This window comes from Heterodontus francisci, chromosome 30 (assembly GCF_036365525.1).
Source record: "Heterodontus francisci isolate sHetFra1 chromosome 30, sHetFra1.hap1, whole genome shotgun sequence".
Lineage (NCBI taxonomy): Eukaryota > Metazoa > Chordata > Chondrichthyes > Heterodontiformes > Heterodontidae > Heterodontus > Heterodontus francisci.
Window position 1 is genome coordinate 60,108,112 of NC_090400.1, and position 24,648 is coordinate 60,132,759.

Sequence of the window (24,648 nt, forward strand, 5' to 3'; positions counted from 1 at the left end):
GTCCAAAACTGTTAATGTTATTATGTCACTGTGATGAGATGGGCACTCTCTGATCTGGGATGTGGACCAGCACATCCGGAATCTGCTTTGTTTAATTCACACCCAGTTCCATGTGACTAAGCTGGCTTTGCAAGTTATTTTAGATTTTCTGGTTGCCCCGGAGTGAGGGACTAAAGTTATTTGGAAAGACTGGAGAAACTGTAGATCTCCTTCGAGCAGAGAGGTTTAAAAGGAAGTTTAATGGAGGTGTTCAAATTATATGAGGTTTTGATAAATAAGGAGAAACTGTTTCCAGTGGCAGGAGGGTCAGTAACCAGAGGACACAGATTTAAGATCATTGGCAAAAGGACCAGAGGGGGAGATGAGGATATGTTTTCATACAGCGAGTTATGATGATTTTGAACACGCTGCCTGAAATGGGCGGTTGAAGCAGATTCGACAGTGATCTTCAAAAGGGAGTTGGATGAATATTTGAAGGGGAAAAATGTACAGAGTTATGGGGGAAGAACAGGTGACTGTGCTGACTAATTGGGTAGCTCTATCAAAGAGCCAGCACAGTCCCCATGGGCCGAATGGCCTTTCCCGTGCTGTAAGATGATATAAACTGTACAGATCGTCCACAGGGCGGTTTTGCAATGCTGACTAAAACAGGCCAGGGTGTGACGGGACATCCTAAAGCTTTACCATTCTGTGTCCCCACTCCATCATTTCTTGGTCAGATTAAAACAGTGAGGAACAGTGAGGTCTCAGGCTCCCCTCTCACCCCTTCCTCTTACTTAACCACAACAAGGTTTATTCCTTTTAAACAGAGCTTGTGTTTACCACCTCAGTGAGTGTTTTACCTTTTTCCTTTACTGTGATTGCGAGAGAACCAATCGGACAGGTTTTCTTGAGTTTCAACAAGGAAGAGGGAAGTTTATTATACTTAGCACTCGAACCCGTTTTTAAAATATTAAAAATAAGCTTCACGTTCACGCACACATTCAGACGAGAATCGCACAGACACAAATAGATTACAGAGGGAAATAGATTTGGTGGTTAGATTAAAGTCCAGAATAAATGGAATTTAAATACAGTCTGTAAATCCAGTAGTCCTTGGCTGAAGCTGTATTCTAGAAGTCCTCGCTGGTCAAAGTGCACTTTGTGGTTGGCGTGCTTTGCTCAGTGCTGTGTGAACATATAAATTAGGAGCAGGATTAGGCCACTCAGCCCCTCAAGCCTGCTCCGCCATTCAATAAGATCGTGACTGATCCTTTTGCAATCTCAACCCTACATTTCCATCTACCCCTGATAACCTTTCACCCCCTTGCTTATCAAGAATCTATCTACCTTTGCCTTAAAAATATTCCAGGACTCTGCTTCCACCGCCTTTTGAGGAAGAGAATTCCAAAGACTCACGGCCCTCTGAGATGAATTTCTCCTCATCTCTGTATTAAATGGGCGACCTCTTATTTTTAAACAGTGATCGAGATTCTCCCACAAGAGGAAACATCCTTTCCACATCCACCCTGTCAAGACCCCTCTTGTCACCTCTTACTCTTCTAAACTCCAGCAGATACAAGCCCAGCCTGTCCAACCTTTCCTCATTAGACAATCTACCCATTCCGGGTATTAGACAGTTTTCACTTGATGTTTTCTGGGGAGAGAGAGAGAGAAGTGAGAGAGACAGGGGAGCAGAGCCTTCTCAGCTACTGTCCACGTGGTTATTGATTGTCTACTTGTCTGTGTAACAAAATTTGTTTCTGCAGAGATGAAATGGCAGTCACATGGTTCTTCTCAATCCCATTTGTTTTTAATGAGATTTTTCTAGACTCTTCTATTGAAATTCGAGGTTCTACATGCCCCAGGATATCCATTCACACTTGTAGAGGGTTTGGTTCTTTCAAAGTCAGTGAGTGGGGATGGCCTTGATTGCCGTGCTAATGAAGCCATTCTAAGTAATTCAATCACTTAGAGTAAACCATTGTCCTGGCTGGGCTTCTTGTTAAACTTTGTGGCTCCAGTCCAATCTCCTGGTATTTCAGATGTAAATGGCAGTGGACATCTTGACTGCTAGTTTTTCAAAAGTTACTTGCAGGGTTTTTTTTTTCATTATATGTCTACAGTAAGTTTCCAACCGATGAAATTAATATTTCCCATTTGGCATACAGGGTTTTTCGTGACAACAGAGAGCGGCACAGTTATAGCAACTTATTGACACATAGCTGCACACTGCAGCCAATTTGCACACAGCAAGATCTCAAAGAGCAATGTGACAAATGACCAGTTAGTCTAATTTTTGAAGTCTCTGTAGTGGGACTTGAACCCACAACCTTCTGACTCAGAACTGCCACTGAGCCACAGCTGATGATTGAAACTAAGTCGCAGAGTAATACTGTACTCAAACTTTACATGCAATGTTCAGCACAGAAACAGGCCATTTGGCCCATCTACTCTGTGCTGGTGTTTATCCCACCCTATTTCATCTCACCCTATCACCATATCCTTCTATTCCTTTCTCCCTTATCTGTTTATCCAGCTTCCTCTTAAATATATCGATACTATTCACCTCAACCACTCTCTGTGGTAGTGAGTTCCACATTCTCACCACTCTCTGGAGAAAGAGGTTTCTCCTGAATTCCCAGTTGGATTTATTAGTGACTGTCTTATATTGATGGCCCCTAGTTTTGGTCTCTCCCACAATTTTCTCAATGTCTAACCTATCAAATCCCTTCATCATTTTTAAGCCCTCTATCAGGCCACCCCTCACCATTTGCTTTTTCCAACAAAAAGCACCTCTGCCTGTTCAATCTTTCCTGATGGAAATAATCTCTCATTCTGATACCATCCTTTGCAAATCTGCTTTTTGTGCCTTCTTCAGAACTTTTCACAGCCAGTTAATTAAAATGATATATTAATATAACTGGCCACAGTGTATAACAGGAACAAGTCTGACACAAGATAACCCTTAACTTTGACAGCGGAAATGGTGAAAGGTGCCATGCTGTGAAACTGTTGAGGATTTTGCAATCTTTCAGCAATTTCCTGATGTTATTCCTGGATTGCTGCATGATAGTTCTCTCATCAGCTCCTCTCATGCCTGCTTTGTACTGTAGATAGAAGCACACGGCGCTCGTAGTTTCACAGTTCTTCAATGTGCATCAGCTCACATCAAACCAAAGGTCGTATCCATAGAAATTCCTTATCAGTAACTGTGTCATTGACAACAAAGAACTTAGAAGTGTTCACCTCCCTCCTTCACAGATAAAGAATGTAGAACTTGCACCTGCCTATTTTACTTAGTTATAAAAAGACACTCCCCATGCCATGATTGATGAGAATCTTCACTGACCCAATCTTTGGGATCCATCTCAACAGGTGCTGCTCATCTCTTCCTGATTCATGAAAGCCCCCTTAACTTTTCTGATCCCCCGGCCTCCGTTAAGTACTGTGCCATGGCCATAGACTTATGGGTGTCTCCCATGCCCACATGCTCACTCCCTCTGTATGAGGCAAAGACAACAAGCAACAGCAGGATATTCGACTGTGGAGGGAATCACCGCCATCCAGCAGGAACCCTGGCTGATTACCCCCTCTGAATAAAATTCATCGAGAATAACGATTAATTCACTAACATGTTCAGTCGGGAGGTACAAGGACGGAGAGGATGCTGTGTTTGAAGAGGTCCTGGTTTAGACTTGGAGGGAAAGCCTTTCAGATGAGACGTTAAACTGAGGGTCTGCCTGCTAATTGAGGTGATGTGTTCTTTGAGGAGGAGCAGGGGGGAGTCCACTTGGAATGCTGGACAACATTCCAACCTCAAACAACACCATCAAAACTGGATCATTTTGCTTATTTGTGTCTCTGATGTTTGTGGGATCTTACTGTCTAAACTGATCTCTGTGTTTGCCCATAAAACACTTCAAAAGTAATTAGTCAATTGTAAAAGACTTTGGGCTTCCCCAAGAACATGAGAGATCATAGAATCATAGAACAGTACAGCACAGAAGGAGGCCATTTGGCCCATCAAGTCTGTGCTGGCTCTTTCGAAGAGCAACCCAGTTAGTCCCACTCCCTTGCTCGTTCCACACGTCTCTGCAATTTTTGTCTGTGTATTTATCCAAGTTCGATGCAAGTTCTCTCTTTCTTGAACTTGTTAGGAACATCAGAACAGGAGGAGGCCATTCAGCCCCTCTAGCCTGTTCTACCATTCGGTTTGGTCATGGCTGATATGAACGTATGAACATACGAATTAGGAGTAGAAGTAGGCCATTCAGCCCCTTGAATCTACTCCACCATTCAATAAGATCATGGCTGATCTGATTGTGTTTCGAATTCCACACTCCCATCTACCCCGATAACCTTTGATTCTGTTGCCGAACAAGAATTTATCTACCTCCACCTTAAAAATACAAACATACGCTCTGCACCTCAAGACCATTTACCCATCTTTGCTTCACATCCCTCGGTGGCCTCATCCAACAGAAATCGATTGATCTCAGTCTTGGAAGCCCCAATTGAACTCCAGCCTTTAGTGGGGACAGTTCCAGAGAGACCTCTTTGTGATGCCCTTTGTTGAGCGACTAACAGCCATTCCCCAGACTGGACATTGGCAGTAGTTCAGCTGCTCCCTTGTTGACTATTCGACCGTGTGATTGTTTTCAGGAAGGAGACTCAGTCGGAGCCATGGAGAAGGTTTGCAGACAGCTGACCTATCATCTCAGCCCACACTCGCAGTGGAGACGTCAAGGCCTCATGAAACGCAAGCCCCAAGCATGGTAACTCTACCCCCATATCCCCAACTCCACCTACCCACCCTCTCCCCATATTCCTCAACTCCACCTACCCACCCTCTCCCCATATCCCCAACTCCACCTACCCACCCTCCCCCCATATCCCCAACTCCACCTACCCACCCTCCCCCCATATCCCTCAACTCCACCTACCCACCCTCTCCCCATATCCCCAACTCCACCTACCCACCCTCCCCCCATATCCCCAACTCCACCTACCCACCCTCCCCCCATATCCCCAACTCCACCTACCCACCCTCTCCCCATATCCCTCACCTCCACCTACCCACCCTCCCCCCATATCCCCAACTCCACCTACCCACCCTCTCCCCATATCCCTCAACTCTACCTACCCACCCTCTCCTTATATCCCCAGCCTCACCCACTGACACTTTCTGTTACACCCCACCCTCAGTATAAGACTCTGTTATAAACACTCACTCTGTTGCACACCCAGCTTCGGTATAAATCTGTGTGTGGGGTGTGATTAAAGTAATACCCATTTTCAGTATGGGAGGCAAAGCTGACTAATGTTATTACTGAGTCAATACTTCAAAATCCTAACAAATTGCTCATCCATTTTGTTACTATTTCTTGGATCGTGCTGTGTACAAGTTATTGTGACGCTGAATAGCACAGATAAATTTAAGGGAAGACAGAAAAACAGATGGGGGAAGAACTGGGATGGATTACCATGTTAAAGGTACTATATTAAATGGAAGTTGTTGTTGAATAGAAGGATACGCTGATGGGAGGAGGCTTGTGTGGAGCATGAACACTGGCATGGACTAGTTGGGCCGAATGGCCTGTTACTGTGCTGGAAATTCCATGGTAATTCGATGTGATGCAGCTTGAGTTGTTTCTGGGAGGTGATGAGGTGTTTTATAAACTTGGCTCCTTCTTGTGTTTGTTTAAAAGGGATATTTTCTTGTGCTGATTAGTGCCAAGGGATTAAGAGTTCCTGAAGGCAAATGTGCTTCAGCAGCACTTCTGCCCAGTCAATCAGAGCAAACACTGGGCCCAGAGCAGGCTGTCTCCTGGCTGGGATTTACTGTAACTGGGAGAGCCAGTGACGAATGGAAGAAACATTCTGGGCATCAAGCCTGAAGGTTCCTGCGGACCTGACAATTCTCTCAACTTCTGTGGTGAATTTAACATAAGCTGTCGGCTCCCTGGGGTGAGGTGCCGGGTCCCTGGGGTGGGGGGGGGGGTGGGGCGGGGTCAGGTCCCTGGGGTGAGGTGCCGGGTCCCTGGGGGGGGGGGGGGGGGGTCAGGTTCCTGGGGGGGGGGGGTGTTGGGTCCCTGGGGCAGTATTGGGTCTCTGGGCAGTGTGGTTTTCTTGATTGGTGCCCCTTCAACTGTACTCAATATCCACCACCCCTTCCACCGCAACCCCCCCATCTCAGGCAACAGTGTGCACCATTTACAAGATGCACTGCAGCAATGCACCAAGGCTCCTTAGACAGCACCTTCCAAACCCGCGACCTCTACCAACTAGAAGGACAAGGGCAGCAAATGCATGGAAACACCACCACCTGCAAGTTCCCCTCCAAGTCACACACCATCCTGACTTGGAACGGTATCGCTGTTCCTTCACTGTCGCTGGGTCAAAATCCTGGAATTCCCTTCCTAACAGCACTGTGTGTATACCTACCCCAAATGGACTGCAGCGGTTCAAGAAGGCAGCTGACCACCACCTTCTCCAGGGCAATTAGGGATGGGGAGTAAATGCTGGTCTTGCCAGAAATGCCTAAAGACAAATTGCAAAAGAAATTCTGAGCCGTCAGTTCCTCCAACGCATCTTGAATATGTATCAGAGAAAGAGGAGACAGTTTCTTGGAACTGGATCCTCAGGTCTGGAGATGATTGTGGGAGCTCATTCTGTACACTGATGAGGAAATGAGGACCTTTGAATCGTACATCTGAGCCAGACCTGGCCCCATTGCTCCTGCAAATGATTAAAAGCCTGCTTTAGCCGAACAGAGCTCATTACCAACATTGCTCACTGGTGTATGTATGGTGGCTGCATCTCTCAGTGTGATTGAAACAATGAATTAACTACACAGAGATGCAGTCAGTGCAGAGACTGAGGCTCCACCAATCCTCTGATTATCATCAAAACATTTGCAATGGATTTGAGCAAAGGCAGTAAGTAGGTCTTTTCTAAATCTCTGTTGCTCGAGGACTGAGTGGGGGGGTTGGGGGAGGAGGGAGAGGGGGAGAGGGTTGGGATTGGAAGGGCTCATCTTTGACATCTGGGGTCCTGGGTTCAGATGCAAGCGACACTGGTCGGATGAGAGTCTGATCTGCTCCGTGCGCGGCCTCTGGGGACCCACATGAAATGCATTTGGGAAACTGGAACGCAGTTGTTTCACCTTGTCTTGGATATCAAATAAATTACATTGTGAGAGAAATCTCTCTAAACCCCCTACCCCGGTGTAGAGAAATCTCGATAAACCCCCTTCCCCGGTGTAGAGAAATCTCGATAAACCCCCTTCCCCGGTGTAGAGAAATCTCTCTAAACCCCCTTCCCCGGTGTAGAGAAATCTCGATAAACCCCCTTCCCCGGTGTAGAGAAATCTCGATAAACCCCCTTCCCCGGTGCAGAGAAATCTCGATAAACCCCCTTCCCCGGTGCAGAGAAATCTCGATAAACCCCCTCCCCCAGTGTCGAGAAATCTCGATAAACCCCCTTCCCCGGTGTAGAGAAATCTCGATAAACCCCCTTCCCCGGTGTCGAGAAATCTCGATAAACCCCCTTCCCCGGTGTAGAGAAATCTCGATAAACCCCCTCCCCCGGTGTCAAGAAATCTCGATAAACCCCCTTCCCCGGTGTAGAGAAATCTCGATAAACCCCCTCCCCCGGTGTAGAGAAATCTCGATTAAACCCCCTCCCCCGGTGTAGAGAAATCTCTCTAAACCCCCTCCCCCGGTGTAGAGAAATCTCGATTAAACCCCCTCCCGCAGTGTAGAGAAATCTCGATAAACCCCCTCCCGCAGTGTAGAGAAATCTCGATAAACCCCCTCCCGCGGTGTAGAGAAATCTCGATAAACCCCCTCCCCCGGTGTAGAGAAATCTCGATAAACCCCCTCCCCCGGTGTAGTGAAATCTCGATAAACCCCCTTCCCCTGTGTAGAGAAATCTCGATAAACCCCCTCCCCCGGTGTGGAGAAATCTCGATAAACCCCCTCCCCCGGTGTAGAGAAATCTCGATAAACCCCCTTCCCCGGTGTAGAGAAATCTCGATAAACCCCCTCCCCCGGTGTAGAGAAATCTCTCTAAACCCCCTTCCCCGGTGTAGAGAAATCTCGATAAACCCCCTCCCCCGGTGTAGCGAAATCTCGATAAACCCCCTCCCCAGGTGTAGAGAAATCTCGATAAACCCCCTTCCCACAGTGTAGAGAAATCTCGATAAACCCCCTTCCCCGGTGTCGAGAAATCTCTCTAAACCCCCTTCCCCGGTGTAGAGAAATCTCGATAAACCCCCTTCCCCTGTGTAGAGAAATCTCGATAAACCCCCTCCCCCGGTGTGGAGAAATCTCAATAAACCCCCTTCCCCGGTGTAGAGAAATCTCGATAAACCCCCTCCCGCAGTGTAGAGAAATCTCGATAAACCCCCTTCCCCGATGTTGAGAAATCTCTCAAAAACCCCTCCCCCGGTGTAGAGAAATCTCGATAAACCCCCTTCCCCGGTGTAGAGAAATCTCGATAAACCCCCTTCCCCGGTGCAGAGAAATCGCGATAAACCCCCTCCCCCGGTGTAGAGAAATCTCGATAAACCCCCTTCCCCGGTGTAGAGAAATCGCGATAAACCCCCTCCCCCGGTGTAGAGAAATCTCGATAAACCCCCTCCCCCGGTGTAGAGAAATCTCGATAAACCCCCTTCCCCGGTGTAGAGAAATCGCGATAAACCCCCTCCCCCGGTGCAGAGAAATCTCGATAAACCCCCTACCCCGGTGTAGAGAAATCTCGATAAACCCCCTTCCCCGGTGTAGAGAAATCTCGATAAACCCCCTCCCGCAGTGTAGAGAAATCTCGATAAACCCCCTCCCCCGGTGTAGAGAAATCTCGATAAAGCCCCTCCCCCGGTGTAGAGAAATCTCGATAAACCCCCTCCCCCGGTGTAGAGAAATCTCGATAAACCCCCTCCCGCAGTGTAGAGAAATCTCGATAAACCCCCTCCCCCGGTGTAGAGAAATCTCGATAAACCCCCTCCCCCGGTGTAGAGAAATCTCGATAAACCCCCTCCCCCGTTGTCGAGAAATCTCGATAAACCCCCTTCCCCGGTGTAGAGAAATCGCGATAAACCCCCTCCCCCGGTGTAGAGAAATCTCGATAAACCCCCTTCCCCGATGTTGAGAAATCTCTCAAAACCCCCTCCCGCAGTGTAGAGAAATCTCGATAAACCCCCTCCCGCAGTGTAGAGAAATCTCGATAAACCCCCTCCCGCAGTGTAGAGAAATCTCGATAAACCCCCTCCCCCCGTGTTGAGGAATATCGATAAACCCCCTCCCCCTGTGTAGAGAAATCTCGATAAACCCCCTTCCCCGGTGTAGAGAAATCTCGATAAACCCCCTCCCCCGGTGTAGAGAAATCTCGATAAACCCCCTTCCCCGATGTTGAGAAATCTCTCAAAACCCCCTCCCGCAGTGTAGAGACATCTCGATAAACCCCCTCCCGCAGTGTAGAGAAATCTCGATAAACCCCCTCCCCCGGTGAAGAGAAATCTCGATAAACCCCCTCCCCCGGTGTAGAGAAATCTCGATAAACCCCCTCCTGCAGTGCAGAGAAATCTCGATAAACCCCCTCCCCCGGTGCAGAGAAATCTCGATAAACCCCCTCCCCCGGTGTACAGAAATCTCGATAAACCCCCTCCCCCCGTGTAGAGGAATCTCGATAAACCCCCTTCCCCGGTGTAGAGAAATCTCGATAAACACCCTTCCCCGGTGCAGAGAAATCTCGATAAACCCCCTCCATCGGTGTAGAGAAATCTCGATAAACCCCCTTCCCCGGTGCAGAGAAATCTCGATAAACCCCCTCCCGCAGTGTAGAGAAATCTTGATAAACCCCCTCCCGCAGTGTAGAGAATTCTCGATAAACCCCCTCCCCCGGTGTAGAGAAATCTCGATAAACCCCCTCCCGCAGTGAAGAGAATTCTCGATAAACCCCCTTCCCCGGTGTAGAGAAATCTCGATAAACCCCCTCCCGCAGTGTAGAGAAATCTCGATAAACCCCCTCCGGCAGTGTAGAGAAATCTCGATAAACCCCCTCCGGCAGTGTAGAGAAATCTCGATAAACCCCCTCCCGCAGTGTAGAGAAATCTCGATAAACCCCCTCCCGCAGTGTAGAGAAATCTCGATACACCCCCTCCCCCAGTGTACAGAAATCTCGAGAAACCCCCTGCCCCGGTGTAGAGAAATCTCGATAAACCCCCTCCCCCCGTGTAGAGAAATCGCGATAAACCCCCTTCCCCGGTGTAGAGAAATCTCGATTAAACCCCCTCCCCCAGTGTAGAGAAATCTCGATAAACCCCCTTCCCCGGTGTAGAGAAATCTCGATAAACCCCCTTCCCCGGTGTAGAGAAATCTCGATAAACCCCCTCCCGCAGTGTAGAGAAATCTCGATAAACCCCCTTTCCCGGTGTAGAGAAATCTCGATAAACCCCCTTCCCCTGTGTCGAGAAATCTCGATACACCCCCTTCCCCGGTGTAGAGAAATCTCGATAAACCCCCTTCCCCGGTGCAGAGAAATCTCGATAAACCCCCTCCTCCGGTGTAGAGAAATCTCGATAAACCCCCTCCTGCGGTGTGGAGAAATCTCGATAAACCCTCTCCCCCGGTGTAGAGAAATCTCGATAAACCCCCTCCCCCGGTGTACAAAAATCTCGATAAACCCCCTCCCCCCGTGTAGAGGAATCTCGATAAACCCCCTCCCCCAGTGTAGAGAAATCTTGATAAACCCCCTTCCCCGGTGTAGAGAAATCTCGATAAACCCCCTTCCCCGGTGTAGAGATATCTCGATTAAACCCCCTCCCCCAGTGTAGAGAAATCTCGATAAACCCCCTTCCCCGGTGTAGAGAAATCTCGATGAACCCCCTTTCCCGGTGTAGAGAAATCTCGATAAACCCCCTTCCCCGGTGCAGAGAAATCTCGATAAACCCCCTTCCCCGGTGCAGAGAAATCTCGATAAACCCCCTTCCCCTGTGTCGAGAAATCTCGATACACCCCCTTCCCCGGTGTCGAGAAATTTCGATAAACCCCCTCCCCCGGTGTAGAGAAATCTCGATAAACCCCCTCCCGCAGTGTAGAGAAATCTTGATAAACCCCCTCCGCCGGTGTAGAGAAATCTCGATAAACCCCCTCCCCCGGTGTAGAGAAATCTCGATAAACCCCCTCCCGCAGTGTAGAGAAATCTCGATAAACCCCCTCCCCCGTTGTCGAGAAATCTCGATAACCCCCCTTCCCCGGTGTAGAGAAATCTCGATAAACCCCCTTCCCCGGTGTAGAGAAATCTCGATAAACCCCCTTCCCCGTTGTCGAGAAATCTCGATAAACCCCCTTCCCCGGTGTAGATAAATCTCGATAAACCCCCTTCCCCGGTGCAGAGAAATCTCGATAAACCCCCTTCCCCGGTGTAGAGAAATCTCGATAAACCCCCTTCCCCGGTGTAGAGAAATCTCGATAAACCCCCTTTCCCGGTGTCGAGAAATCTCGATAAACCCCCTCCCCCGGTGTAGAGCAATCTCGATAAGCCCCCTTCCCCGGTGCAGAGAAATCTCGATAAACCCCCTTCCCCTGTGTAGAGAAATCTCGATACACCCCCTTCCCCGGTGTAGAGAAATTTCGATAAACCCCCTCCCCCGGTGTAGAGAAATCTCGATAAACCCCCTCCCCCGGTGTAGAGAAATCGCGATAAACCCCCTCCCGCAGTGTCGAGAAATCTCGATAAACCCCCTCCCCCGGTGTCGAGAAATCTCGATAAACCCCCTCCCCCGTTGTCGAGAAATCTCGATAAACCCCCTCCCCCGGTGTAGAGCAATCTCGATAAGCCCCCTTCCCCGGTGCAGAGAAATCTCGATAAACCCCCTCCCCCAGTGTAGCGAAATCTCGATAAACCCCCTTCCCCGGTGTAGAGAAATCTCGATAAACCCCCTTTCCCGGTGTAGAGAAATCTCGATAAACCCCCTTCCCCGGTGCAGAGAAATCTCGATAAACCCCCTTCCCCTGTGTCGAGAAATCTCGATACACCCCCTTCACCGGTGTCGAGAAATTTCGAAAAACCCCCTCCCCCGGTGTAGAGAAATCTCGATAAACCCCCTCCCGCAGTGTAGAGAAATCTTGATAAACCCCCTCCGCCGGTGTAGCGAAATCTCGATAAACCCCCTCCCCCGGTGTAGAGAAATCTCGATAAACCCCCTCCCGCAGTGTAGAGAAATCTCGATAAACCCCCTCCCCCGTTGTCGAGAAATCTCGATAACCCCCCTTCCCCGGTGTAGAGAAATCTCGATAAACCCCCTTCCCCGGTGTAGAGAAATCTCGATAAACCCCCTTCCCCGTTGTCGAGAAATCTCGATAAACCCCCTTCCCCGGTGTAGATAAATCTCGATAAACCCCCTTCCCCGGTGCAGAGAAATCTCGATAAACCCCCTTCCCCGGTGTAGAGAAATCTCGATAAACCCCCTTCCCCGGTGTAGAGAAATCTCGATAAACCCCCTTTCCCGGTGTCGAGAAATCTCGATAAACCCCCTCCCCCGGTGTAGAGCAATCTCGATAAGCCCCCTTCCCCGGTGCAGAGAAATCTCGATACACCCCCTTCCCCGGTGTAGAGAAATTTCGATAAACCCCCTCCCCCGGTGTAGAGAAATCGCGATAAACCCCCTCCCGCAGTGTCGAGAAATCTCGATAAACCCCCTCCCCCGGTGCAGAGAAATCTCTCTAAACCCCCTCCCCCGTTGTCGAGAAATCTCGATAAACCCCCTTCCCCGGTGTAGAGAAATCTCGATAAACCCCCTTCCCCGGTGTAGAGAAATCGCGATAAACCCCCTCCCGCAGTGTCGAGAAATCTCGATAAACCCCCTCCCCCGGTGCAGAGAAATCTCGATAAACCCCCTCCCGCAGTGTAGAGAAATCTCGAATAACCCCCTCCCCCGCTGCAGAGAAATCTCGATAAACCCCCTCCCGCATTGTCGAGAAATCTCGATAAACCCCCTCCCGCGTTGTCGAGAAATCTCGATAAACCCCCTTCCCCGGTGTAGAGAAATCTCGATAAACCCCCTCCCCCGGTGTAGAGAAATCTCGATAAACCCCCTCCCGCAGTGTAGAGAAATCTCGATAAACCCCCTTCCCCGGTGTAGAGAAATCTCGATAAACCCCCTTCCCCGGTGTCGAGAAATCTCGATAAACCCCCTCCCGCAGTGTAGAGAAATCTCGATAAACCCCCTTCCCCGGTGTCGAGAAATCTCGATAAACCCCCTTCCCCGGTGTCGAGAAATCTCGATAAACCCCCTTCCCCGGTGTAGAGAAATCTCGATAAACCCCCTTCCCCGGTGTCGAGAAATCTCGATAAACCCCCTCCCGCAGTATAGAGAAATCTCGATAAACCCCCTCCCCCGGTGTCGAGAAATCTCGATAAACCCCCTTCCCCGGTGTAGAGAAATCTCGATAAACCCCCTCCCCCGGTGTAGAGAAATCTCGATAAACCCCCTCCCGCAGTGTAGAGAAATCTCGATAAACCCCCTTCCCCGGTGTCGAGAAATCTCGATAAACCCCCTTCCCCGGTGTCGATAAATCTCGATAAACTCCCTTCCCCGGTGTGGAGAAATCTCGATAAACCCCCTCCCGCAGTGTAGAGAAATCTCGATAAAACCCCTTCCCCGGTGTAGAGAAATCTCGATAAACCCCCTTCCCCGGTGTAGAGAAATCTCGATAAACCCCCTTCCCCGGTGTAGAGAAATCTCGATAAACCCCCTTCCCCTGTGTAGAGAAATCTCGATAAACCCCCTCCTCCGGTGTAGAGAAATCTCGATAAACCCCCTCCTGCAGTGTGGAGAAATCTCGATAAACCCTCTCCCCCGGTGTAGAGAAATCTCGATAAACCCCCTTCCCCTGTGTAGAGAAATCTCGATAAACCCCCTCCCCCGTTGTCGAGAAATCTCGATAAACCCCCTTCCCCGGTGTGGAGAAATCTAAAAAAAAAACCCTCCCCCTGAGTACACAATGCAGCCATCTCACCCTCCTCCATCATTAGCTCCTCCCTATATCTGAAGCCGTTCAAAACTGACATCATTTGAATATGCAACGTCTCCCCAAGTCTTCAGCAGCTCCCAGACCCACAACCTCAAACACCGAGGAGTAGCAAGGAGAGGGTTGTAGCTGGCCTATAAACACCTGCAGCTGCAGGTTACACTCGACAGGCGGCAACAAGATGCAGTTGATTGTCACTCTCTGCTATTCAAAAAGGGCAGGTCTATTAGTCACAGTGAGTATCGCCCCCGTGTGACCCAGTCACAGTGAGTATTGGCCCCGTGTGACCCAGTCACAGTGAGTATTGGCCCCGTGTGACCCAGTCACAGTGAGTATTGTCCCCGTGTGACCCAATCACAGTGAGTATTGCCCCCGTGTGACCCAGTCACAGTGAGTATTGTCTCCGTGTGACCCAGTCACAGTGAGTATTGTCCCCGTGTGACCCAGTCACAGTGACTATTGCCCCCGTGTGACCCAGTCACAGTGAGTATTGTCCCCGTGTGACCCAATCACAGTGAGTATTGTCTCCGTGTGACCCAGTCACAGTGAGTATTGTCCCCGTGTGACCCAGTCACAGCGAGTATTGTTCCCGTGTGACCCAGTCACAGTGAGTATTGTCCCCGTGTGACCCTGTCACAGCGAGTATTGTTCCCGTGTGACCCAGTCACAGTGAGTATTGTCTCCGTGTGACCCAGTCACAGTGAGTATTGTCCCTGTGTGACCCAGTCACATTGAGTATTGTCCCTGTGTGACCCAGTCACAGTGAGTATTGTCCCTGTGTGACCCAGTCACATTGAGTATTGTCTCCGTGTGACCCAGTCACAGTGAGTATTGCCCCCGTGTGACCCAGTCACAGTGAGTATTGTCCCCGTGTGACCCAGTCACAGTGAGTATCGCCCCCGTGTGACCCAGTCACAGCGACTATTGCCCCCGTGTGACCCAGTCACATTGAGTATTGTCCCGGTGTGACCCAGTCACATTGAGTATTGTCCCCGTGTGACCCAGTCACAGTGAGTATTGTCTCCGTGTGACCCAGTCACAGTGAGTATTGCCCCCGTGTGACCCAGTCACAGTGAGTATTGTCTCCGTGTGACCCAGTCACAGTGAGTATTGTCCCCGTGTGACCCAGTCACAGTGAGTATTGTCTCCGTGTGACCCAGTCACAGTGAGTATTGTCCCCGTGTGACCCAGTCACAGCGGGTATCGCCCCCGTGTGACCCAGTCACAGTGAGTATTGTCCCCGTGTGACCCAATCACAGTGAGTATTGCCCCCGTGTGACCCAGTCACAGTGAGTATTGTCTCCGTGTGACCCAGTCACAGTGAGTATTGTCTCCGTGTGACCCAGTCACAGTGAGTATTGTCCCCGTGTGACCCAGTCACAGCGGGTATCGCCCCCGTGTGACCCAGTCACAGTGAGTATTGTCTCCGTGTGACCCAGTCACAGTGAGTATTGTCCCCGTGTGACCCAGTCACAGTGAGTATTGTCCCCGTGTGACCCAGTCACAGTGAGTATTGTCCCCGTGTGACCCAGTCACAGTGAGTATTGTCTCCGTGTGACCCAGTCACAGTGAGTATTGTCTCCGTGTGACCCAGTCACAGTGAGTATTGCCCCCGTGTGACCCAGTCACAGTGAGTATTGTCTCCGTGTGACCCAGTCAGAGTGAGTATTGTCTCCGTGTGACCCAGTCACAGTGAGTATTGTCCCCGTGTGAGCCAGTCACAGTGAGTATTGTCCCCGTGTGACCCAGTCACAGTGAGTATCGCCCCCGTGTGACCCAGTCACAGCGAGTATTGCCCCCGTGTGACCCAGTCACAGTGAGTATTGTCCCCGTGTGACCCAGTCACAGTGAGTATTGTCTCCGTGTGACCCAGTCACAGTGAGTATTGTCCCCGTGTGACGCAGTCACAGCGGGTATTGCCCCCGTGTGACCCAGTCACAGCGAGTATTGTCCCCGTGTGACCCAATCACAGTGAGTATTGCCCCCGTGTGACCCAGTCACAGTGAGTATTGTCTCCGTGTGACCCAGTCACAGTGAGTATTGTCTCCGTGTGACCCAGTCACAGTGAGTATTGTCCCCGTGTGACCCAGTCACAGCGGGTATCGCCCCCGTGTGACCCAGTCACAGTGAGTATTGTCTCCGTGTGACCCAGTCACAGTGAGTATTGTCCCCGTGTGACCCAGTCACAGTGAGTATTGTCCCCGTGTGACCCAGTCACAGTGAGTATTGTCCCCGTGTGACCCAGTCACAGTGAGTATTGTCTCCGTGTGACCCAGTCACAGTGAGTATTGTCTCCGTGTGACCCAGTCACAGTGAGTATTGCCCCGTGTGACCCAGTCACAGTGAGTATTGTCTCCGTGTGACCCAGTCACAGTGAGTATTGTCTCCGTGTGACCCAGTCACAGTGAGTATTGTCTCCGTGTGACCCAGTCACAGTGAGTATTGTCCCCGTGTGACCCAGTCACAGCGGGTATCGCCCCCGTGTGACCCAGTCACAGTGAGTATCGTCTCCGTGTGACCCAGTCACAGTGAGTATTGTCCCCGTGTGACCCAGTCACAGTGAGTATTGTCCCCGTGTGACCCAGTCACAGTGAGTATTGTCTCCGTGTGACCCAGTCACAGTGAGTATTGTCTCCGTGTGACCCAGTCACAGTGAGTATTGTCCCCGTGTGACCCAGTCACAGTGAGTATTGTCCCCGTGGGACCCAGTCACAGCGGGTATTGCCCCCGTGTGACCCAGTCACAGTGAGTATTGTCCCCGTGTGACCCAGTCACAGTGAGTATTGTCCCCGTGTGACCCAGTCACAGTGAGTATTGTCTCCGTGTGACCCAGTCACAGTGAGTATTGTCCCCGTGTGACCCAGTCACATTGAGTATTGTCTCCGTGTGACCCAGTCACAGTGAGTATTGTCCCCGTGTGACCCAGTCACAGCGGGTATTGCCCCCGTGTGACCCAGTCACAGTGAGTATTGTCTCCGTGTGACCCAGTCACAGTGAGTATTGTCTCCGTGTGACCCAGTCACATTGAGTATTGTCTCCGTGTGACCCAGTCACAGTGAGTATTGTCCCCGTGTGACCCAGTCACAGCGGGTATCGCCCCCGTGTGACCCAGTCACAGTGAGTATTGTCTCCGTGTGACCCAGTCACAGTGAGTATTGCCCCCGTGTGACCCAGTCATAGTGAGTATTGTCTCCGTGTGACCCAGTCACAGTGAGTATTGTCTCCGTGTGACCCAGTCACATTGAGTATTGTCCCCGTGTGACCCAGTCACAGTGAGTATTGTCCCCGTGTGACCCAGTCACAGTGAGTATTGCCCCCGTGTGACCCAGTCACAGTGAGTATTGCCCCCGTGTGACCCAGTCACAGTGAGTATTGTCCCCGTGTGACCCAGTCACAGTGAGTATTGTCTCCGTGTGACCCAGTCACAGTGAGTATTGTCCCCGTGTGACCCAGTCACAGCGGGTATTGCCCCCGTGTGACCCAGTCACAGTGAGTATTGTCCCCGTGTGACCCAGTCACAGCGGGTATCGCCCCCGTGTGACCCAGTCACATTGAGTATTGTCTCCGTGTGACCCAGTCACAGTGAGTATTGTCCCCGTGTGACCCAGTCACAGTGAGTATTGTCTCCGTGTGACCCAGTCACAGTGAGTATTGTCTCCTCGTGACCCAGTCACAGTGAGTATTGTCCCCGTGTGATCCAATCACAGTGAGTATTGCCCCCGTGTGACCCAGTCACAGTGAGTATTGTCTCCGTGTGACCCAGTCACAGTGAGTATTGCCCCCGTGTGACCCAGTCACAGTGAGTATTGTCTCCGTGTGACCCAGTCACAGTGAGTATTGTCTCCGTGTGACCCAGTCACATTGAGTATTGTCCCCGTGTGACCCAGTCACAGTGAGTATTGTCCCCGTGTGACCCAGTCACAGTGAGTATTGCCCCCGTGTGACCCAGTCACAGTGAGTATTGCCCCCGTGTGACCCAGTCACAGTGAGTATTGTCCCCGTGTGACCCAGTCACAGTGAGTATTGTCTCCGTGTGACCCAGTCACAGTGAGTATTGTCCCCGTGTGACCCAGTCACAGCGGGTATTGCCCCCGTGTGACCCAGTCACAGTGAGTATTGTCCCCGTGTGACCCAGTCACAGCGGGTATCGCCCCCGTGTGACCCAGTCACATTGAGTATTGTCTCCGTGTGACCCAGTCACAGTGAGTATTGTCTCCGTGTGACCCAGTCACAGTGAGTATTGTCTCCGTGTGACCCAGTCACAGTGAGTATTGTCCCCGTGTGACCCAATCACAGTGAGTATTGCCCCCGTGTGACCCAGTCACAGTGAGTATTGTCTCCGTGTGACCCAGTCACAGTGAGTATTGTCTCCGTGTGACCCAGTCACATTGCGTATTGTCCCCGTGTGACCCAGTCACAGTGAGTATTGTCCCCGTGTGACCCAGTCACAGTGAGTATTGCCCCCGTGTGACCCAGTCACAGTGAGTATTGTCCCCGTGTGACCCAATCACAGTGAGTATTGTCTCCGTGTGACCCAGTCACAGTGAGTATTGCCCCCGTGTGACCCAGTCACAGTGAGTATTGTCCCCGTGTGACCCAGTCACAGTGAGTATTGTCCCCGTGTGACCCAATCACAGTGAGTATTGCCCCCGTGTGACCCAGTCACAGTGAGTATTGTCTCCGTGTGACCCAGTCACAGTGAGTATTGTCTCCGTGTGACCCAGTCACAGTGAGTATTGTCTCCGTGTGACCCAGTCACAGTGAGTATTGTCCCCGTGTGACCCAGTCACAGTGAGTATTGTCCCCGTGTGACCCAGTCACAGTGAGTATTGTCTCCGTGTGACCCAGTCACAGTGAGTATTGCCCCCGTGTGACCCAGTCATAGTGAGTATTGTCTCCGTGTGACCCAGTCACAGTGAGTATTGTCTCCGTGTGACCCAGTCACATTGAGTATTGTCCCCGTGTGACCCAGTCACAGTGAGTATTGTCCCCGTGTGACCCAGTCACAGTGAGTATTGCCCCCGTGTGACCCAGTCACAGTGAGTATTGCCCCCGTGTGACCCAGTCACAGTGAGTATTGTCCCCGTGTGACCCAGTCACAGTGAGTATTGTCTCCGTGTGACCCAGTCACAGTGAGTATTGTCCCCGTGTGACCCAGTCACAGCGGGTATTGCCCCCGTGTGACCCAGTCACAGTGAGTATTGTCCCCGTGTGACCCAGTCACAGCGGGTATCGCCCCCGTGTGACCCAGTCACATTGAGTATTGTCTCCGTGTGACCCAGTCACAGTGAGTATTGTCCCCGTGTGACCCAGTCACAGTGAGTATTGTCTCCGTGTGACCCAGTCACAGTGAGTATTGTCTCCTCGTGACCCAGTCACAGTGAGTATTGTCCCCGTGTGATCCAATCACAGTGAGTATTGCCCCCGTGTGACCCAGTCACAGTGAGTATTGTCTCCGTGTGACCCAGTCACAGTGAGTATTGCCCCCGTGTGACCCAGTCACAGTGAGTATTGTCTCCGTGTGACCCAGTCACAGTGAGTATTGTCTCCGTGTGACCCAGTCACATTGAGTATTGTCCCCGTGTGACCCAGTCACAGTGAGTATTGTCCCCGTGTGACCCAGTCACAGTGAGTATTGCCCCCGTGTGACCCAGTCACAGTGAGTATTGCCCCCGTGTGACCCAGTCACAGTGAGTATTGTCCCCGTGTGACCCAGTCACAGTGAGTATTGTCTCCGTGTGACCCAGTCACAGTGAGTATTGTCCCCGTGTGACCCAGTCACAGCGGGTATTGCCCCCGTGTGACCCAGTCACAGTGAGTATTGTCCCCGTGTGACCCAGTCACAGCGGGTATCGCCCCCGTGTGACCCAGTCACATTGAGTATTGTCTCCGTGTGACCCAGTCACAGTGAGTATTGTCTCCGTGTGACCCAGTCACAGTGAGTATTGTCTCCGTGTGACCCAGTCACAGTGAGTATTGTCCCCGTGTGACCCAATCACAGTGAGTATTGCCCCCGTGTGACCCAGTCACAGTGAGTATTGTCTCCGTGTGACCCAGTCACAGTGAGTATTGTCTCCGTGTGACCCAGTCACATTGCGTATTGTCCCCGTGTGACCCAGTCACAGTGAGTATTGTCCCCGTGTGACCCAGTCACAGTGAGTATTGCCCCCGTGTGACCCAGTCACAGTGAGTATTGTCCCCGTGTGACCCAATCACAGTGAGTATTGTCTCCGTGTGACCCAGTCACAGTGAGTATTGCCCCCGTGTGACCCAGTCACAGTGAGTATTGTCCCCGTGTGACCCAGTCACAGTGAGTATTGTCCCCGTGTGACCCAATCACAGTGAGTATTGCCCCCGTGTGACCCAGTCACAGTGAGTATTGTCTCCGTGTGACCCAGTCACAGTGAGTATTGTCTCCGTGTGACCCAGTCACAGTGAGTATTGTCTCCGTGTGACCCAGTCACAGTGAGTATTGTCCCCGTGTGACCCAGTCACAGTGAGTATTGTCCCCGTGTGACCCAGTCACAGTGAGTATTGTCTCCGTGTGACCTAATCACAGTGAGTATTGCCCCCGTGTGACCCAGTCACAGTGAGTATTGTCTCCGTGTGACCCAGTCACAGTGAGTATTGTCCCCGTGTGACCCAGTCACATTGAGTATTGTCTCCGTGTGACCCAGTCACAGTGAGTATTGTCCCCGTGTGACCCAGTCACAGCGGGTATTGCCCCCGTGTGACCCAGTCACAGTGAGTATTGTCTCCGTGTGACCCAGTCACAGTATTGTCTCCGTGTGACCCAGTCACATTGAGTATTGTCTCCGTGTGACCCAGTCACAGTGAGTATTGTCTCCGTGTGACCCAGTCACATTGAGTATTGTCTCCGTGTGACCCAGTCACAGTGAGTATTGTCTCCGTGTGACCCAGTCACATTGAGTATTGTCTCCGTGTGACCCAGTCACAGCGGGTATTGTCCCCGTGTGACCCAGTCACAGCGGGTATTGCCCCCGTGTGACCCAGTCACAGTGAGTATTGTCCCCGTGTGACCCAGTCACAGTGAGTATTGTCCCCGTGTGACCCAGTCACAGTGAGTATTGTCCCCGTGTGACCCAGTCACAGTGAGTATTGTCTCCGTGTGACCCAATCACAGTGAGTATTGCCCCCGTGTGACCCAGTCACAGTGAGTATTGTCTCCGTGTGACCCAGTCACACTGAGTATTGTCCCCGTGTGACCCAGTCACATTGAGTATTGTCTCCGTGTGACCCAGTCACAGCGGGTATTGCCCCCGTGTGACCCAGTCACAGTGAGTATTGTCTCCGTGTGACCGAGTCACAGTGAGTATTGTCTCCGTGTGACCCAGTCACATTGAGTATTGTCTCCGTGTGACCCAGTCACAGTGAGTATTGTCCCCGTGTGACCCAGTCACAGCGGGTATCGCCCCCGTGTGACCCAGTCACAGTGAGTATTGTCTCCGTGTGACCCAGTCACAGTGAGTATTGTCCCCGTGTGACACAGTCACAGTGAGTATTGTCCCCGTGTGACCCAGTCACAGTGAGTATTGTCCCCGTGTGATCCAGTCACAGTGAGTACTGTCTCCGTGTGACCCAGTCACAGTGAGTATTGTCTCCGTGTGACCCAGTCACAGTGAGTATTGTCCCCGTGTGACCCAGTCACAGCGGGTATTGCCCCCGTGTGACCCAGTCACAGTGAGTATTGTCCCCGTGTGACCCAGTCACAGTGAGTATTGTCCCCGTGTGACCCAGTCACAGTGAGTATTGTCTCCGTGTGACCCAATCACAGTGAGTATTGCCCCGTGTGACCCAGTCACAGTGAGTATTGTCTCCGTGTGACCCAGTCACAGTGAGTATTGTCCCCGTGTGACCCAGTCACATTGAGTATTGTCTCCGTGTGACCCAGTCACAGTGAGTATTGTCCCCGTGTGACCCAGTCACAGCAGGTATTGCCCCCGTGTGACCCAGTCACAGTGAGTATTGTCTCCGTGTGACCCAGTCACAGTGAGTATTGTCTCCGTGTGACCCAGTCACATTGAGTATTGTCTCCGTGTGACCCAGTCACAGTGAGTATTGTCCCCGTGTGACCCAGTCACAGCGGGTATCGCCCCCGTGTGACCCAGTCACAGTGAGTATTGTCTCCGTGTGACCCAGTCACAGTGAGTATTGTCCCCGTGTGACCCAGTCACAGTGAGTACTGTCTCCGTGTGACCCAGTCACAGTGAGTATTGTCTCCGTGTGACCCAGTCACAGTGAGTATTGTCCCCGTGTGACCCAGTCACATTGAGTATTGTCTCCGTGTGACCCAGTCACAGTGAGTATTGTCCCCGTGTGACCCAGTCACAGCGGGTATTCCCCCCGTGTGATCCAGTCACAGTGAGTATTGTCTCCGTGTGACCCAGTCACAGTGAGTATTGTCCCCGTGTGACCCAGTCACATTGAGTATTGTCTGCGTGTGACCCAGTCACAGCGGGTATTGCCCCCGTGTGACCCAGTCACAGTGAGTATTGTCCCCGTGTGACCCAGTCACAGTGAGTATTGTCCCCGTGTGACCCAGTCACAGTGAGTATTGTCTCCGTGTGACCCAATCACAGTGAGTATTGCCCCCGTGTGACCCAGTCACAGTGAGTATTGTCTCCGTGTGACCCAGTCACAGTGAGTATTGTCCCCGTGTGACCCAGTCACATTGAGTATTGTCTCCGTGTGACCCAGTCACAGTGAGTATTGTCCCCGTGTGACCCAGTCACAGCGGGTATTGCCCCCGTGTGACCCAGTCACAGTGAGTATTGTCTCCGTGTGACCCAGTCACAGTGAGTATTGTCTCCGTGTGACCCAGTCACATTGAGTATTGTCTCCGTGTGACCCAGTCACAGTGAGTATTGTCCCCGTGTGACCCAGTCACAGCGGGTATCGCCCCCGTGTGACCCAGTCACAGTGAGTATTGTCTCCGTGTGACCCAGTCACAGTGAGTATTGCCCCCGTGTGACCCAGTCACAGTGAGTATTGTCTCCGTGTGACCCAGTCACAGTGAGTATTGTCTCCGTGTGACCCAGTCACATTGAGTATTGTCCCCGTGTGACCCAGTCACAGTGAGTATTGTCCCCGTGTGACCCAGTCACAGTGAGTATTGCCCCCGTGTGACCCAGTCACAGTGAGTATTGTCTCCGTGTGACCCAGTCACAGTGAGTATTGTCCCCGTGTGACCCAGTCACAGCGGGTATTGCCCCCGTGTGACCCAGTCACAGTGAGTATTGTCCCCGTGTGACCCAGTCACAGCGGGTATCGCCCCCGTGTGACCCAGTCACATTGAGTATTGTCTCCGTGTGACCCAGTCACATTGAGTATTGTCTCCGTGTGACCCAGTCACAGTGAGTATTGTCCCCGTGTGACCCAGTCACAGTGAGTATTGTCTCCGTGTGACCCAGTCACAGTGAGTATTGTCTCCGTGTGACCCAGTCACAGTGAGTATTGTCCCCGTGTGACCCAATCACAGTGAGTATTGCCCCCGTGTGACCCAGTCACAGTGAGTATTGTCTCCGTGTGACCCAGTCACAGTGAGTATTGTCTCCGTGTGACCCAGACACATTGCGTATTGTCCCCGTGTGACCCAGTCACAGTGAGTATTGTCCCCGTGTGACCCAGTCACAGTGAGTATTGCCCCCGTGTGACCCAGTCACAGTGAGTATTGTCCCCGTGTGACCCAATCACAGTGAGTATTGTCTCCGTGTGACCCAGTCACAGTGAGTATTGCCCCCGTGTGACCCAGTCACAGTGAGTATTGTCCCCGTGTGACCCAGTCACAGTGAGTATTGTCCCCGTGTGACCCAATCACAGTGAGTATTGCCCCCGTGTGACCCAGTCACAGTGAGTATTGTCTCCGTGTGACCCAGTCACAGTGAGTATTGTCTCCGTGTGACCCAGTCACATTGAGTATTGTCTCCGTGTGACCCAGTCACAGTGAGTATTGTCCCCGTGTGACCCAGTCACAGTGAGTATTGTCCCCGTGTGACCCAGTCACAGTGAGTATTGTCTCCGTGTGACCCAATCACAGTGAGTATTGCCCCCGTGTGACCCAGTCACAGTGAGTATTGTCTCCGTGTGACCCAGTCACAGTGAGTATTGTCTCCGTGTGACCCAGTCACAGTGTGTATTGTCCCCGTGTGACCCAGTCACATTGAGTATTGTCTCCGTGTGACCCAGTCACAGTGAGTATTGTCCCCGTGTGACCCAGTCACAGCGGGTATTGCCCCCATGTGACCCAGTCACAGTGAGTATTGTCTCCGTGTGACCCAGTCACAGTATTGTCTCCGTGTGACCCAGTCACATTGAGTATTGTCTCCGTGTGACCCAGTCACAGTGAGTACTGTCTCCGTGTGACCCAGTCACAGTGAGTATTGTCTCCGTGTGACCCAGTCACAGTGAGTATTGTCCCCGTGTGACCCAGTCACATTGAGTATTGTCTCCGTGTGACCCAGTCACAGCGAGTATTGTCCCCGTGTGACCCAGTCACAGCGGGTATTGCCCCCGTGTGACCCAGTCACAGTGAGTATTGTCCCCGTGTGACCCAGTCACAGTGAGTATTGTCCCCGTGTGACCCAGTCACAGTGAGTATTGTCCCCGTGTGACC

General features: G+C 51.6%; 1 protein-coding gene across 3 annotated transcripts in view; it reads left to right on the top strand.

The window, feature by feature from the left end:
- lrrc75a (leucine rich repeat containing 75A) overlaps positions 1–24,648 on the top strand; it is an 85,575-nt gene that overhangs the window by 32,496 nt on the left and 28,431 nt on the right. For all 3 annotated transcript variants that reach the window (XR_010968807.1, XM_068010813.1, XM_068010812.1), the window contains one exon: positions 4,645–4,757. Coding sequence is in view for 2 of the 3 variants with exons in the window: in XM_068010813.1 (XP_067866914.1) it covers positions 4,645–4,757 (113 nt within the window). In the remaining variant the exon portion in view is untranslated. The remainder of the gene's footprint in view (positions 1–4,644; positions 4,758–24,648) is intronic.